Source organism: Haematobia irritans, chromosome 2 (genome assembly GCF_050003625.1).
Source record: "Haematobia irritans isolate KBUSLIRL chromosome 2, ASM5000362v1, whole genome shotgun sequence".
NCBI lineage: Eukaryota > Metazoa > Arthropoda > Insecta > Diptera > Muscidae > Haematobia > Haematobia irritans.
The window spans coordinates 464,903-483,747 of NC_134398.1; the positions used below are offsets into that span (position 1 = coordinate 464,903).

Genomic DNA, 18,845 nt, shown 5'->3' on the forward strand with positions numbered 1-18,845 from the left:
CTGTGACCGCCTGCTCGCCGGTATACGCACAAGTTTACTAGCATGCCGGCATGCCACTGGAAGAAAGTACAACATTTCCGATCAAGTACATTAGCAGCCGAAAAATATCTACGTCGTCGCAAGCATGAATGTTCTTCAAAACTAATAGTTTTAACATATTTATACTCAAAAAGCTTGAACGTGTTGCTCTCATTTCTATTTATAGATTTTATTATCTTTGCACTGATCATATAGTCTTATTTATTTATTTATGGTTTAAAAGGGCCCAACACAAATAGGTTATATAGATCCGCAACTACAATTACAGTTCTTAAAATAGTTCATATATCCAGATAATTATATACAGTTCAAAATTATTTTGAATTTGCTTTCCAATCGACTTATACACATCAATATCCACCAAAAATTGTTTAATAATCTTATAGTTATTTTCATTTGCGAGTACCGAAATATCATTGATTTTATAGCGATTCCTTTCGTCTTTATAGTTCAAACATTGATTAAATATATGAAATATTGTTAAAGTCTGCCCACATACACATTGAGGAGGTGGTAATTTCTGAATCTATGTATATCTATGTGTTAATAAACAATGCCCAATTCTTAATCTATTAAATTTGATTAAGTCACTTCTTGGTAAACTGGCTTGTTTGTAACCTTGGGAGATGTGGTTTTGGATTTTAAATAGTTTTGTTTGATTATCATTTGTCCATATATCATTCCACTGGTCAAGAACGTATTTCTTGATATATCTTTTAAAATCGTTATGTTGAAAGTGAAAAGTAGGATCAACAGCATCCATTAGTGCCTCTTTTGCCAGTTCATTTTCAGCCAGTTCATTTCCTGGCAAATTTACGTGGCTTGGGATCCACATAAATTTTATTTCATTATGTGTATATTTAGATAGGAGATTGCGTAGCTGTTTTATTATATCGTTCTTACTAAAAGGGTTGCTTATGTCTTCCAGTGCACTCCTACTGTCCGACATTATAACTCTTTTTCGTCATAATCTTTTCGTCATATAATCTTTTATTCTCTTATAGTTTTGTATTTTGTTCTATCCCTTTTTTGTGGAAAGGCTTTGGAAATGATGAAAGAAGTACGACTTTGATTACTGGTAGTACAAAAGGAATGACTTTTGTCAACACAGGTAACTATTATTTTAGGTGCAATGTTTAGCATGCCCGCTTTGAATACATAGGGTTCAACCCCAGTTTCGACCAAATACCAAAAAGTTTTTCATCGGTGGAATATCTCCTCCCAGTAATGCTGGGGACATTTCTTGTTGGTTTCACCGCAATGTGGAACGCTGTTCGGACTCGGCTATAAAAAGTACGTCCCTTGTCATTGAGAAAAACATAGAATCGGGCAGCACTCAGTGATAAGAGAGAAGTTCACCACTGTGGTATCACAATGTAATGAATAGTCTAAGTGAGCCTGAAATATCGGGCTCTTACTATACCTAACCTTACTATTATTTTAAATCCCCAAGTAACGATACAAGTAGTATGATCGATATCGAAAACGTTGTTATTTTGATAGAGGTTCTTCAATTTCTTGGAAAATTTCAAACTTCATAGTAAAAATTTAATATAGTACTATGTAGTGCCGAACATCTTTTCGAAATCTTGCGAACATAAGTAAAATTACATTATTTTCGTGTGCAAAACTTGTATCTGTAAGGAAGTGGTCAACTAAACGTATGTTTCTATTAAATAATTTTTTTTTATATCGGCTCGTGAGAGCCCAAAACTATGCTCTATAAATATAACTATGGACTGTATGTGTTGCATGTGCGTGAGGGCTATAGCGGCAATTGGCTGTTGATGACAATAACCGTTAAGTTGCCCAGTCGATAGTTGGCTTACGAACTGTATGGACCACGGTTCGATTCTCCGTCTAGGCGAAAGGTAACATTTAAAACAATGTGTAAAATCTAAACATTTCATCAACGGCGTTTCTATTATAGAAAAAGTTGTTAAGAATTAAATAAACCTCGTGGACAAGTTTGTCTTTATGAAATTGTTTTAACATCCTGTAAAAGAATCAACCTTTATCACAAAAAGTATATACTTTTCTTCCAAACAAACTTATATTTACAGCGAAAAGCCAATGGGAAAGGATATTTTTTTGTCTAAAATTTCGTTTGCTTGTAGTATACGAGAAAATGATAAGATACAGCCGGATATTTGAGCATTACATTAACTACTGTGTGAATGAACTATAATTGGATATTAAACTCTCTCCAATCCTACAATGATATGTTTAAAAAAAACATATTGCACGCATTTTAATTAAAAGATTGAATGAAATCATCTTTAACTAATCGAGTGCTGCAGTTGAGACAAAAAAGAAGAAAAACAATTGTTTTGGATGCCAAACATTTTTATGTATGTTTTGAAGCGAAGGGAAATTCCCACTTTTTATTGTGAATTTGCAAACAATTGACGTAGCTCGGTGATTAAAAACAATTTAAGCTACTCCATGTGCAGTCAAAATTAATTTATCAAAATTTCTTTTCTAAGAAACAATGATCAATTTAATCGATTATTATGTCATTCATACCTCATCGAAATTTGAAATATCGTAAGCAAAAACACGCACACACACAGCCGATCGCAAGTTGGCTTTCGAAGAAGGTGATTAATAGATGCGCGAAGAATGAATGTTCAAAAATTATGGCATTCGTTTCGATTTCCAAGTAGAGAAGTCAAGCAGTCAGTGAGTCAGTAAGTCAAGCAGAGCAATTCAGCAAGCCAATCGGACTCCATATCAGCAATGTAAATAATCAGACAAAATGCAAAAATTCTAAAATGTTGATTGGAATTCAAAACAAATGTCAAAACACTCACTCGATCCCTCTACGATTCCCCCGCCTCCATAATGGCGCTGGCATCGAGGGATGATGACCATAACAATCTTGTCGATAGATGATAACCTTATTAGAAAAAATAACATTTCGAGGTATAGCTGCTGGCTCACTTAATGAAGAGCCAACAACAAACAAAGACATACACATGGCTTATCAGCCAGCCCGAGAAAGATGTTGTAGTCTTGCCTATTGAGGAATTATGGGATGCTAAATAATGTACCGGCAGTCGCATAGCCGGCAGACAGTTTCAAATCATCAGTGTTAGAGTAAGCATCAAACCACAGAAGCAGATTTAGAATATATCCCATTTTTTTAAAATTCCCTCTCACTTCGAGATGGTTAAAGTGAATAATTTTTTTCAAATACTACTGCTTATCCAGGTAATGTGCTAAGCCTCTGGAATAATCTAAATTTAAATATTGAAAATTTTCTCTACTCCAGATAAGCTGTGTAGTTTGGTCTCTACCCTATGGAAACCCAGATGCCGAATTTATAGATGTTGGCCATAAATCTTCGAGCGCAGCATCGAGGGATCAATTCATTATAGATGCAGCCATTCGTCGTGGTATGGATGGCGAGGCTGTGGCTGAATTATTGCGTACAAAAAAACCAGTGGTCCGAGTAAAATTAGAGCCTAATGGCACCAAGAAGACCACCACATACTCCCTTGATCCCGATGGTAGTATATCAAGTAAAACTATTACCGAAGCTCAGTCTTTCAAACGCTATGATTCTGGATCATTACCCGAGGATGTTGAACTAGATGACATTCTAAAATCGCCCACTGGCACTGTAACTAAAACGTACACCGATAAGGACGGAGCTACTGTAAGAAGAACCTTTACCATTAGTAAACCCGAAACGAGAGACGATGATTGGACTAAACCTCACACTAGAGTTTGGAGTTCAAATCCCACATTCCCTTGGTCAGATACTCCCAAGGGAAATAATTTGCACAAAACCATTAGTACTTACATCGGTCCCAATGGTGAGAAACGTGTGGTGGAAAAATGGTCTTCTGATCCAGAAATAACTATAAAGGAACCCAAGTTTCCATCTACCAAATGGCCCCAGGACGTTGAGGAAGTACCAACAACATTCCAACATAGACCCAATCAAGGTCCCGAAATAACACCACCATTTAATTGGCCCAGTTATAACTTCCCTGATTTTTCACATTCGTGGCCTCATACAAATTACGATTCAGACGAATGGACTGTAGTGCAAGGAAATCCATCTGTGGAAACTACAACCAAACGCAAATTCCAATCGTGGACCCCTAAGACCTTGACAGATTCAGAGACCTCATCGACTGATAAGGCAACCACTACTACCACCACCACAACCACAGCAAAGCCTGTTACGAAGGTAACAACTCCCTTTCCGAGCTTGGATGATTTCTTGAAGAGTCAGTATGGACCAGCGCCAACAACATCAAAAGCAACATCAACGACTACATCAAAACCACCATCAACCACTACATCAAAAACATCGACCACTAGAAGCAAAACTCAAGATAGGCCCACGACGCCAAGTACCACCAAAAAACCTGTAATGATAAATATCGAAGATTTGCCTGTGACCCATGTGCTCCAAAATGGCAAACCGATAGATGAAAGTCTTCTTAAACAGTTGCCACCTCATTTGACACCCAAATTTGATACGGGCAACGTATTGAAGATAGAAAATAAATATCCCATCAACCCGGAACCGGAACACGAACACGAACCTGAATCCAAGACCACTGTACGGACCATTTCTAAAACCCATGTTGGCCCATCAAAACCGACAATCGAGGATCTCGATCCAGAAATGCAAGAAATACTCCGAAAAGCTGGCATCTCCCCCGTTGACATATCCAGCATTGATGGTGATACTATTACCAAGACACGGAAGGAACCAGATGGTCGTGTAGTCACTACGACATACAAATTACATTCAACTCCATCCACTAATCCTGCACAAGCGGAAACGCCAACCTTTACCTCGCTAACACCTCCTTACCACCACAAACCCTTGGAAATACCCAATTTAGTGCCTAGCACATTCCATTCTCCCTTTTACCCCGTCAGTCCAATATCGGAATTCCTCTCCAAATTTGGTTTGACAAAAGCGGATATTTGGGCGAAAAATGGCGAATATACCAGGACAATTATCGATGACGATGGTCAGGTATTAACGGCAACTTTTGTCCTAAGTTCTCCCATTAGGACACCACAACAATTACCCGAGAAGAAACCCTACAAATAGTAAACTGTTGATATAGAAAAATTATATTTAGATCTTTGACAATATAGTAAATAAAAATTGGATATTTTATGTATAAATTTCTGAGATTTGTTGGTATAGAAGATTTTTACAACCGTGTGTTTTAATATTTCTTTTATACAAAATTTTCACAAAAAAAAAATATTAATTGGGGAAACATATATCCATTAAATTTTGGATTTTTTTCAATGTTGGCTTAAGGCGAGAGAGAAAAGTGCGATTGAGAGAGAAAAAGAGAGACAACAAATTAACATAACGAGAGAAAGAAATCGAAACAATTGTTTGATTCTCTCAGCAAGCAAAAACTTTTTTATCACAACTTTTCTATACAACTGCACGGACTGTTCGCTCCAGTTTTAAAATAGCGTGGTTTAGGCGTGTCAATTTAAAAAGTCAGTTACGAGTTCCAAACCATGTTTATAAAAAAAGAACAAAAATAAAGAAATTGTAAATTATATCGTTTTTGTCTAAGTTTTGTTTGTTTTTTGTTATGGTATGAAATTCTTTAGTCTGAAAAGCGAATGTAGTGGAAATATTAGCATTTGGAATCTTATCTAACTACAAATATATATTATTATAATTCCGAATTTTATATGAAATCAATAATCATATCTCTTAGAATAGAATCTATAACTATTACTTACCTGACCTTGGAGAAGGGTTGCTGCAATCTAAAAATTACTACAAGAGATTTGTTCAGAAGTATTGTTTCTTTTATTGTGACACCGTTAAATCCATTAACTAATTAATTAATACAAACAATACAAATATTCTAAAAAGCGATAAAAGCATTTGCGAAGCAATGAAAAAGCAAATAAAAATTTACAAAATAATAACATTTTATTTAAAAGCTTAGCTGTGAAAAAAAACAAAAAGAAAGAAAAACAAAAAATATCAAATAATAAATATTAAATTAAAATAATATTGCAAACTTTAATTAAAAGTCTTAACCAACAAAAATGGTTATTAGGATGATGTTATGGCTATGGATGTTGAGAAGTGTTGTATATCAATAGGCGTTTGACTGGCCAGGAATATGTTGCATGGTTGTAGGTTACATTTCAGCTCATTGTTGTTGGACATGTAGGCCAAGCATTTCATAGAAAAGATAAACTAAATTAGTAAAAAATGTTTAGGTTTCAATGCAGTGCAAATGATTATTAAGTTCTTCTAAAAAACATAAAAAAACGCAGTTAGAACTAAATAAAGACAAGGTGTCAACAAGTCGCCTAAAACTACGCGTATAAAAAGCGCAAACATAAATCAAATAACAAAAGTCATAATAATCATTTAACGAAAAATAAAACTCAATCAATGAATAAATAACAAAAATAATATAACAGTATCGACGACCTAGTTTAAGGCAATTTAAAAAAATAATAAAAAATAAAAAAAAACTCTTCTCGGAGTGTTTGTATAATATATAACTCAAAACCAATTGGGGAACACCCAGGAAGCTAAGATTTTCTATCTTCCAAGATCGGAGATGATTTTTCATTGTTATTCCCGTTTTGGAATGAATTATCTGACCGCAGAATTTTTATATTTTGTTTAGTTTTGGTTCTTTTCAAGTGGAGTAAATTTCTTTCAATTGATATTTGTTTGGCAACTATAAAATCAATTAAAGTGAATACTTAAAATCTTTACTCACCAAATTATCAAAACGTAATGCCTCTTCATCGCTCAAACCCATGCTCCGGGTCAATTGCAAATACGTTGAAGTAATTGGCTTAAGACGTTCATAATCTAAAGGTGGCAAGCTAGCTATGGAGCGTAATTGGGGTATTCGCAAGGCTGGCAATGCTGAGCTTTTTGGTGGAGTGAGGGCTTCTTGTTTGACAGATGTGGGCGTGGATGTGGCAAGAAGATCGCAAGATGCCTTGCGGCTGGTAGGCTCTGTGCTTGTTGCAGACTCATTGGGCATGGACTTTCCTTCAGAACTGAAATGAGAAGAGTTTTTTGAGAGATTAATTGCACGGATTTGGGTTGATTGTATAAAATCTTTATCAATTGGGGGTATGTGCAATGGTAAGGGAATCGATTCTAAAGCTTTTGTTGTTTCAGAACTTTTAAAGCGCTTAGCCATTGTAACGCCGTTAGTATCGGTTTCCTCGTCCGAAGATGAGGAATTGCAAGTCTCATGGACTTGAATTGCTGACTTTTTACAAAGCGGAGCCAGATTAGTGATTTTTGGTTTATTTGAATTTTGCTGCTGTAGCTTGTGGTGGCTGGGCTGTGGAGCGGCTGCATGGGGCATTACCAAATTGCCGGAATAAAGACGCCGCATGAAATCATAGTAGCGTATTAAGCTGTCTCGAGATTTTAAGGAATGGAAGTCAAATCCATATCCATGATATGGGGCTACAAATGGCGGAACATCTGTCAGTGGTGGTGTAATAGGTCTTTGCAAATGTGGATTAATACGAATTTTGGGTGCTTGAATATTTTGGGGTAAGGGTTTGGACGCCGGTGCAACCACCGGGCTAGAGTTGCGTCTTGGTAAGCACTGATTAACATCAGCATATTCTGTGGGGCAGACAAAAGCTTTAGAATTATTATCAGGGTTAGAATATCTGCGTTTCTTCGCTTGGAGGGGATGCGAATGAAATGCACCCGTTCCAGACGAGTGCAATACGGTTTTCGTTGATGTTTTTGTAGTTGGACCCGCCTCCAAAGAGCTTTCGGTATGAGAAGAATAATTGAGAACTTCTACTTCCGATGAGCTTTCATTTTGTGTAACCGCAGCTAAGTCTTCTTTAACATTCGCCGCTGAGGGTGAAGAAGGTCGTAGATTTTTCTTGCATTCCGGACATATAGAGAGAAAGCGTGTCACAGCTTCTCTAGGCAAAAAGGCATAGGTTTCCGAAATCTAAAGAGAAAGAGATAAACAAATATTTCGTTACACACACTACAGACACTCGTACTGACTTGGGGTTCAAACTTACAATTCGATAGGTGCGTTTTTGCCCTGCATGCATACCACTTCTGCCACCTAATTCCATGTGAATTTGGAAAATGATGTCGAAAAATTCCTCTACAACGGCCACTTTACGGTATGTCCGTTTCTCCAAGTCCTTAAATGAAAAATATTGTTATTGTCGCTCAATGATTATGTGGCTTTTTGTGTTACCTTTGTTGTGGAAGCCACATAGAGGTCTACATCGGCTGGATTGTCGGAAAGTACCGCATTTGGTGGCAATTGTTTTTTGTGGCGTTGTGTGCATGGTGCATCTTCAAAGCTTTCGGGTCGTTTGGTAGTGAAACCTTTAAACAATTAAAGTTAGTTTTAATATTTTTTTGTATTCAATTCATATTTACCTTTGGTTTTAACCCAAAAACGAAATTTCGAACTATCCGGTCGACTATGCTCTTTACCTTCCAAAGCTTTTAAAATACGCACCTTCTTTCTCATGGTTATGGTTTTGGTCTTAGCTAGGTCACCATAGGTTTTCATAGCCCAGGGTTGGAAAAGCTGGTGAAAAATATTGAATATTAATATAAATAAAATTTTGAAATATTTCAGGAATTATAAACATATCGATGTCTCCATTCCAAAGTACACTAAGTCTAAAAATTTAATTTTACAGGAAACAAGTTCAAAGTTTGTTGTTTTGGAATTTCTCAAAACCCGTATATCTAAATTCACTTTTTTCGGTCTTAAAATCATGTTTATTGTAGATTTGTTTTAGTATGTACGCATTCAAAATAGTGATAATAGAACATGACTAAAAATGACTTAGACCACTTTAGAGCGAACAAAGCTTTTTGCCCTTTTTGGATTGGAAATTTTTAAAACTCTAGTCACAGTCTACGTACAAAATAAACCATAACTTTTGATATACACAGTCTACGTACAATATTAACCATAACTTTTGATATAAGTATCTAATAAATTCGAACTTTTGACAGGATGCAATTCACATCAATCCGAATAGGAAACAACGAACTCCATCAAAAAATGTTAAGTCGACTTAGCGTACTCTGGAATGAAGACATCGATATATAGCTCTACATCTAAAGTATTGTGCCTGGAATAGATATAAGGGACGAATGGAGTTTTTTCAGGATATCTTAGATCCTGAAAACATTAATAGATGCTACTGACAGAATCTGGTTCCCATGGTGACAAAATTTTCGTTGAAGACGTTTTGTTCTTAAGTGAAACTCTAAAATAAGCATCTTTACATATCTTGCACTACAGTCAACTGGACTCTGATAAATCTGATACAACTCTTCAATATTAATGAAATCATTTTTCTAATTGAACGATTCTTTTTATCTTGACCATAATGTTGAAAAGAGTGCAAAACTAGGAAGTTTTTATGTCAAAGTCTCTTTTTTTTCTTGAAGAAATGGATAATTTCTACTTGAAGTTAATCTCGAATTTGGAATTTTTGTTGCCGTTAGTATCTTTGTAAAGGACTTGGTTGTATTTAATAAAAAAAGGTGAAATATTCATAAATTAAGGCTTGCAAAATGTATAGTGAAGTGAATAGTGTCCTAAATGTAACTTTAATGTAATTAATCCCTTCTTTCCCCTTGAATTGACCTAAACATAGAATTGTACAACACTCAGCGATAAAAGAGAAATTCGTCATTGAGTTATCACAACGGATTGTATAGTCTAAGTGAGCCTGAAATAACGGGCTGCCACTGTACATAACATAATACTTAATGTCGTATGTATCCCTATACAATTCACAGGCAATATATGTAATACAACATCAAGATCATCTGTTTGCGTCTATTATTGTGTACACTTGCGATACAGAAGCTTGTCAAGTTATACTACAAGATATGTGGGAGTTCTTTACATGGGCAAGATAAAGTCTCTTCAAACGTAAATGTAAAACTCCAGATGTAGCACCCTGGCCTATTGTACATGTGTCCTTAATCAAATCGAATTTTATTTTACATTATGCTCCACAAAAAAAAAACACACACTGTTGCTTACAAATACTTATCCAATTATATGCAAAAAATGTCTTACCTCATAAATATGTTCTCTATCATCAGAGATTTTCTTCTCTACACTTGCACCGCCAACCTGTTCTGGAATATTAGTTGAACATGTCGGAAGAACGTCATCGTCAACATCAGCATCATAAGCATTGTCGTGTCCTTCAGCCTGCACTAGTTCACTCTGTTCAAGTTCCATTTCGTGCTGTTCTTCAATGGCATAGAGTTTACGATTCTTAGCAGAGGTGATTTCAGACCTACGGCATTTTTGCTCTTGATATGCTTGAATATTTGCAGAATTGTGCTCTTGGTTGCGATCGGTTTGCTGCGCATGATGCTGTGGATAGTGCGGACTCGGTGGGCGGCTCGACACACAGTAGGTTTCATCTCGATTTTCGGAAATCGAAGATGAACCGTTGTTGTTTTGGCTAAGAGACATTTTGCTAATAATTTCCTTTCTTCTTTTTAGACTTTAGGGTGATCCATACAAAACTACAAATAAAATTTGCAAGATTTTATTTTTTTTTTTATTTTTTATGTACATTGGGCCAATAAAAAATTCAAAGATCCAAAAATTGTCATCACATGTAGGCCAAGGGGCACAAAATTTGCATTATTTGAGTTTGCTTAAACATTACTACCGTGTCATAGTAATTAGGAAAATGTCGATACATATTACGATAGTATAATAATAAAGTATCCATCTATCTAATGTTCATGCACGCATTGGAGTGAGTGAAGTCTTTGGATTCATGAATTGTAGAAATTTTAAATTTCTTATATTTTCTTTATTCATTTTGTAATACTAACACTCAACAAAATCGTATTGTTGCACTTCCCGCAATATTCTTGCAAAAATATGAATAAATAAAACAAGAATGTGTAATATAACAGAAAGTGGAAAACAAAAACTTAACAAAAAGAAATAACAAAAGGTTTTTGTTTTTAATTCACTAATCAATTGTCTTTTTTCATCAAGGTGATTGGAAAACTTAGAAAAGAAAATCGTTTTAACCGCGCGCCGAATACGGATACGAAGAGTAATGAACCCACGGACAGTAAACTGATAACTGATCATAAATGACCAAGAAGATGACCATACTAGTAAACAAACAAAAGGCGGCCTCATCATGAAAATGAAACTCTTTGCTACAGAAACAGGATATTGTTTCCTTTATTAGAAAATTATCACAAAAATCCAGTTTTACTATGTACACGAACGAGCCACGAAAAGGGTTACTTTCAATGTCTCAAATACAGAGAAGGGGAAGTTGCGATTCCGCAGGAGTTCCTTCTGTGTACATAATCTCATATGAAAGAATTGTCTTGGCTGCTTCTTCTAAGCAAATCACGTGCCTACCTCAATGGGTGCCATATACAAAGAGCACACTATTGCCCATTATCTTTGGATGATCTTTGTGATTTGATAATGTTAGGGGATGGATTTCTTCTTCGGATATAAATAAGTTCATTACTTCCTTAAATGGGTTGGTTGGAAACGATATATATTTTTGTTTTTAATTATATATTTTGCCATTTTGTAGCGTTTGAAATAGTTTCTTATGTCTGTGAATGAAGCATATTTTAAGGAGTTCAATTTAAAATAGAACTCTCACTTTGAATTTCTTGTTAATTTTATAGCAAAAACTTCTAAAGGTTCGAACTAAATTCTTGTTTCACAGGTGTAAAATTGCAAAAAATAATGAAACGATTAAGTAAGTACGAATGCCTTACTTACTTGTCGGGATTGTTTAATTTATGTTTTAAGCAAAAAAATATATATATTTTGTTTTAGTTTATTTTTAAAATTTCTTAAGACATTTTCCCCAGCCCAATGAAATGTTCATTATTTGAAGTATGTCTCAAAAATTTTATGGACTAAACGTGCATTCAAATTCACATACATATTTTAAAAAATTCTAGACTACGAGTATTTTGTGGGGTTTATAAAATCTTTATGTTTCATTTGTGTATAATGTTTCACCTGTTTTAGTTCATTTAATTAACGCACAAAAAAACCTTTTTAAAATCAAGGCAAGGAAAAAAATATAATAATTTCCATTAACTAAAATAAAAATGGGGTTTCATTTAATTGATTTGTACACACAAAAAAATTTCACGAAAATTTTTCCAATTAAAATTTTAATAGAGTTTTAAAAAATATTCAATTAAAAATTTAATTTAATTAATCCAACAAATTTTTTAATTGAAACAAAAATCAATCACAAAAATAATAGTATCAATTAAGTTTTTAATTGGATCAATTAACTTTTTAATTGGCCTTCAATTAATTTTTTAATTGATACTATCATTTCTGTGATTGAAGACATTTCAATTAAAAATTAATTGGATCATTGAATTTCGTGATTGAATCAGAAAAAAAATTTTTGTGTGTATATGTGATGATCCTTAGTGCAACAAGATTATAAACCTTATATACGACAGCACTAATGTTTAATTCGATTAACAATATATATTGAATCATTAGATATTAAATAAATATTAACAACTAAATAAATAAATTGGTTTTAATATATATAATATTAAATATGAAAATTAATTATATTTATGTTGCAAGTTTATATGAGTTACAATAAAATTGGTTGAAATTTGAGATGCGACATGCAAAAACGCAAAAAAAATAATTCTTTCCTCCCAAACGAAATTTTAGACAAACAAATTTAGAAATTTAAAAAAAGGAAATTTATTTTGAAGAAAAGTATACACTTTTTATGATAAACGGTTATTCTTATTTTTTTATGTAAAATTCATAAAGACTAACTCAAAACAAAGAGTTATTTTCTGACTAATTGCATCTTCCCTCACGTTTTTCTCACTTCAACGAGGTTGTTTAGTGTTTAGCACCTTTTTCTGTAATACAAACAAAGTAGAATTTTGCCTTTCGAAAAGAGATCATTTAGAGAAATTATAGTTTAAATATAAATTCAAGCAAATTAATTGAAAACGACTTTTAATGTGTAATTTATTCAATTCAATTTATTATTTATACTCACTAGTTTTAGTGACCTGGTGAGTTCACTTTTTTTGAATGTATTCTTCGAGTAGATTGGGAAACCTTATTGTCATAGTTTCGCGTCAACATCTTTGTCTTACGTTTTGGTTCATCTACGTTTGCGTTATTATTTTGCCAATTTCTGAACGTTTACTTGGTAAGTTCAAAATATCATGTAATTCTTATATGCAGTGGCTATAAGTCACTGGTATTAAAAAAACGAGGAGTGCTGATAACTTGTTAATATTTTATTTTATTTATTTATTTAGTGTAAATTAATTTACAAAAGATACAAAAATTTACATTAGGACTGTTTGCCAGGACCTTCACCTATGTTTTATCTATTATAATATATATTAAAAAGACAATTCAAGTTTCGTATAATTTTAACTCCAACTTTTAATTGCATCCAAAGTCCCTGCTTGGTAAGAATACGGTTAAACGAATATATTAAATGAACACCTAAAATTATGCTATGCTTTGTACTCCAACATTATTGCTCTTTTAAGGGTGAGTTCAAACCATTAGAAAATTGCGTTCGATTCGTGTCCTTGTCCTTTGTTTTATATACTAGACCAGGTAAAGAGGTTGTTCGTCTTCATTGGTTACCTTTGCTCTTTTCTTAATGAAGAGAAAAGACCGATTAGAAGGTTTTGTTTTTTCCACCACCATGGCCCTTTTAACATATGATCCGAATTTCTGTGATGCACTCATCGCTCTCCTCATGTCCGGTGAATAGAGTTTTGATTTTCCCCTCATTTTCGTGTATATAACTTTGACAATCATTTACTCATTTGAATTTTGCTCGTTAAATTTGTTTTGGTTTTCAAAGCTATTTCCTTTTGTTTTCAAATATAACTTTAGATATGTATGTCATTTTAGGATTGGCGCCAAATCTTCTACGTATATTATACTATTTAGGGGAACACATTATGTTTTATTTGTTGGTTTCTTCTTCAATTATTTTAGAATATAGACATGCAACGGTCCGCTTATTGAATAGAATCATCTGAGTTGGTTTAGGCGAGACAAAAATGATATTTGGTAGATGGTGAAGCAAATAATTTAAAATGTTGTGAGTTGTGAAAATCGGTTTTAGGTAATGCACTATTTGTGAAAAATCCAAAGTCTACTAAATTTTATCCTTAAGTTAAAAGGTCGAAAGGCTATTTGACTTTCATGTTGACCAAATTCGACTTAATGTTTTAAATATACAAACATACACAACTTCCCATTCGTGATATAACTTCATGGGGAGGATTATATCATGCTGAACTGTTTATGTCAATACCGGTCGTGTTGGAAAACATCCTTTTATTTGAAACATTGTTTTATCTAATCAGCCTATAATTTTTAATGCTCATAGTAGGACAGATATGACTCCAAAGCTTTTAAATATTGACTTTTGAACAAATCTCAATTTGGTCGATTTGTGAGAATTTCAATAAACTGTCGTTTGAAAAGGATAAGAAGAGAACACGTGGGAACTTATTTCAGCTCAATGAGCGCAACCATATTCTACAATTACTCCCACCCACACTGCAATTGGTCCTACGACACAAGGGCCCTCTTCTTGTCCAAGGACTGCAACCCTCATTTCCCGAAAATTCAGCACCAAGGGACAAAAACAACAACATTCCTATTTTACTTACATCTCAATGATAATAGACTAGGTTGGCTTAGGTTCGGTATAGTGGCAGTCCAATATTTTAGGCGTACTTACGGTACGGTCACACTGGACAAATATTTGACAAAATATTTTTGGTTGATATTGGATCACGACTATTTGAATACTTTCCGAAAACGGTATCAAAATATATCGAAAGTACTCCTGAAAAAAGCTTTGACACTCATTTGCCTAGTGTGACCAAACCCTTAGACTATTCATTCCATTGTGATACCAGCGGAAGGGAAGTTCACTCACTTATCATTCAATGAGGCCAAATTATAGATTTAGCTCAATCACATGGGACGATTAAACAATTTAGAGGAGTTTTGAAGGACTCAGAAATATCACCAGAATTATTTTGACTTTGATAATTTAAAGTACATTATCTAATAAGGTGATTGCAAAAATTCAAATTTTGTTAGGTCAATTAATATTGTTTTTGTTGTTTTAATTTTTCACTCAAAGAGAAATATGATCCCCATGTTTGAGGTGTTTCCAGAGTATAATATTATTTTTGGACTGGAACCATATTTGTCACAACCATTTTATTTTCTCAGAAAATAATATATTTGCGCCAAAAGTGTTCCATGTTCCCCATCCAAAAATACTATTATGCTTTTGAAACAGGTTTGAGGCATCATATATGACACGCATTCAACTCTTTGTTGTACGAAGTTCATTAAAATAACTTATTTTAATATCTCTGTAGACAAACATATGCAACTATTAAGTGTAATCAGGCTTTGACTAAAGTAAATTTCAATAAAGATTAATTCTTAAAATGTTTAATTTCATTCTAGATTCTTCATTCGAAGTTTTTTCTTTTGTTTTTAATTAACCAGTTTGGTTTACATCTTTTGAAAAAATCCGTTATTTTGCAACCACACATCTAACCATTAGTCTATTGGTCCTTAAAGACAGCGCGTAGAATATTCAAATATATTCACATAAACTAATCTTCAGCAGATGATGCGGGATAATTTTCTCACAGTCCAGCATCATTAGTTAGGATATCAACCTTCCCAGCCACCCAAAAAACCGGCTCCATTCAAATATTTTTAGTGAACTTTCACATGGAATTTTCAACACTCTGCAATGAAAAGGACACTTTATACCCAAAAAAAATCTATTTAAAATCCTGATTCCTTTTAATGCCAAATATTTCTTATAAAAATTACTCAAAATCCTGTTTCAAACAACTGGACATGGCAGCCAGCAGCATCACTGATCTAGCACGCACACAACGAAAACCACCACCATGTTATGTCCATCTTCTTCCAAGAGGACGCAGTTTCCTTGAACGCATCAAAAAGGTTTAAATGAACTTTGACACGTCTTTGGTACTTGCAAGACGTGTGAGATAAACAACCCTTTTCTCAGCGCTGGCATCTCTCTCATCTATGCTCTAACGAAGTAGAATAAACAAGTTTTCCAATGGTCAATGGTCAGTGTGATGTCGCCCAAGAATTCTGTATCCTTAACTGATGCTGCATACACAAGCACCCGTAGCTTTTTTTGGTAGCAATGTCCAGTTTTGATGTGTGATTTCTCCAACGTATTTCGTTTGCATAATGAATGGCCATCAATGTGATCCCTGCATTCAGCGATCTCCTTATTGAGTTCATTTACATTTTTCAGTGTGAGAAATTTGCTAGGACTGTCCGTAACGATGTTAACGAGAAAACTTCTTAAAATAATTGTCGTTATTTTCCATAATTTAATATTTGAAAGTGGTTGGTAAAGTAACCAAAAATTTGAAATTCTTCTGGATGAATGAGAAGGACTGACAATCTATAAGTTTTGCTTTCTTTTAGAACCTGAAGCCAAGCCGTAAAAATTATCATGGTTAATGCGGTGCTCCATTTTATCCCCAGAAAAAAGTCAACGAAAATTTTTTTAGCTGATTTAACTTTATTTTACATCATAAAAATTAGCTGATTTTTGTAAAATTTTGTCAAATTCAAAATAATTAGCAGAAAGTAATTTACATTTTTCCTTAATCAGTAAATTTCACTTAATTTTTGTTTGTTTTGAACTTCGTATAACGCTAAGTACATTTTAAATTTCTTCCTTCAAAATATGAACAGAAAAATAAATTATTTTTATTAAATAATCTTCAATTTGACAAACATAAAATTTTCTAAAATAAACCTACATTTTCTTTCATAGAGGGTTCATCTATTTTTGGGTGTCGTGTAGGTCAATGTGGAGCCACCGTGGTACAATGGTAAGCATACCCGCCTTGTACATAGTTGCTGGTGGTGACATTTCTGAGTGTCTCAAATCTTCTCTAATTAGTTTCACTCCGTTAGATGTCGGCTATAAAAACGAGGTCCCTTGTCATTGAGCTAAATATTGAATCGGGCAGCCCTCATTGATAAGAGTGAAGTTCATCACTTGTTGTATCAAAATGACTGTCAAAAATTTTTCCAGGGCCATTTTCCAAATATCTGAACACGGTTTTAGAAAAATAATAATAAACCATGATGTTATATATCCAACATGAGCTAAAAATGTCTGCTGGTTTGGCTGTTGCGACGGATTCTTTTTCGATATCGGTCAAATATTTGCCCAGTGCGACCATAGCATAAGTAACAGGTTGGCTTATAAGTCCCCGGTCTGACACATAGATGGCGTCGCTAGTATTAAATGCATATTATTTTTATATAGTACCAACCTTCAAATAATTCGTGTCAAAATTTGACGTCTGTAAGTCAATTAGTTTGTGAGATATAGCGTCTTTTGTGAAGCAACTTTTGTTATTGTGTAAAAAAATGGAAAAAAAGGAATTTCGTGTTTTGATAAAATACTGTTTTCTGAAGGGAAAAATACGGTGGAAGCAAAAACTTGGCTTGATAATGAGTTTCCGGACTCTGTGCCAGGGAAATCAACAATAATTGATTGGTATGCAAAATTCAAGCGTGGTGAAATGAGCACGGAGGACGGTGAATGCAGTGGACGCCCGAAAGAGGTGGTTACCGACGAAAACATCAAAAAAATCCACAAACTGATTTTGAATGACCGTAAAATGAAGTTGATCGAGATAGCAGAGACCTTAAAGATATCAAAGGAACGTGTTGGTCATGGGTGCCGCGAGCTCACAAACAACAACGCGTTGATGATTCTGAGCGGTGTTTGCAGCTGTTAACTCGTAATACACCCGAGTTTATCCGTCGATATGTGACAATGGATGAAACATGGCTCCATCTCTACACTCCTGAGTCCAATCGACAGTCGGTTGAGTGGACAACGACCGGAGCGTGGAAAGACTCAAAAGTCCGCTGGCAAAGTAATGGCCTCTGTTTTTTGGGATGCGCATGGAATATTTTTTATTGATTATCTTGAGAAGGGAAAAACCATCAACAGTGACTATTATATAGCGTTATTTGTAGCGTTTGAAGGTCGAAATCGCGGCAAAACGGTCCCATATGAAGAAGAAAAAAGTGTTGTTCCACCAAGATAACGCACCGTGCCACAAGTCACAGTGCGATGGCAAAAATTCATGAATTGGGCTTCGAATTGCTTCCCCACCCACCGTATTCTTCTGGCCCCCAGCGACTTTTTCTTGTTCTCAGACCTCAAAAGGATGACCTCAAAAGAATTATGTTGAATAATAAAAACGAATTTTGACAAAAAAATGTGTTGTTCTTTGTTAGACCGGGGACTTATCAGCCAACAGTTAAACTTGAAATAAGAGGCTGCCACTATACCTAACCTAGTCGTGACATCCTTGACTTAAAGAAAAATATTTGATCATAAATTTTTTTGTGATGTTATATTTATAAAAATGTTTCCCACTTACACTTTAGGACATGACTTGGACTCATTCTGAAAAACAAGTCTTGGAACATTTTACTGGAACCAACCGTAAGAAAATGTACGATATTCGGTGAATTGATGAAAATTACATTCAAATATCCCGAAAAAAGTTGTTAAATACGAAATTTTAAAAATGTAGATAAACTCGATACCAGTCCTGTGATAGGACCGACAATTTGCATCAATTTCCCGTAGGGATATTTCTCAAAAAAGAAAATTCTACTGTTTGTGTAACTTTCGTGTAA

General features: G+C 34.3%; 2 protein-coding genes across 2 annotated transcripts; one reads left to right on the forward strand and one right to left on the reverse strand.

The window, feature by feature from the left end:
- The first annotated feature begins 3,091 nt into the window (after positions 1–3,091).
- On the forward strand, positions 3,092–5,199 carry LOC142223166 (uncharacterized). The gene is made up of 2 exons (XM_075293003.1): positions 3,092–3,252; positions 3,314–5,199. Exons 1-2 carry the CDS (start codon positions 3,208–3,210, stop codon positions 5,120–5,122), a joined length of 1,854 nt encoding a protein of 617 aa, XP_075149118.1. The 5' UTR covers positions 3,092–3,207; the 3' UTR covers positions 5,123–5,199.
- A 907-nt stretch (positions 5,200–6,106) lies between these two features.
- Positions 6,107–10,538, reverse strand: LOC142227650 (uncharacterized). Its single transcript, XM_075298113.1, has 6 exons — positions 10,131–10,538; positions 8,459–8,612; positions 8,271–8,404; positions 8,086–8,214; positions 6,792–8,009; positions 6,107–6,253 (listed from the first exon to the last, which is right to left on the reverse strand). The coding sequence occupies exons 1-6, from the start codon at positions 10,536–10,538 to the stop codon at positions 6,107–6,109; spliced, it is 2,190 nt and encodes a 729-aa protein (XP_075154228.1).
- Between the last annotated feature and the right edge of the window lie 8,307 nt (positions 10,539–18,845).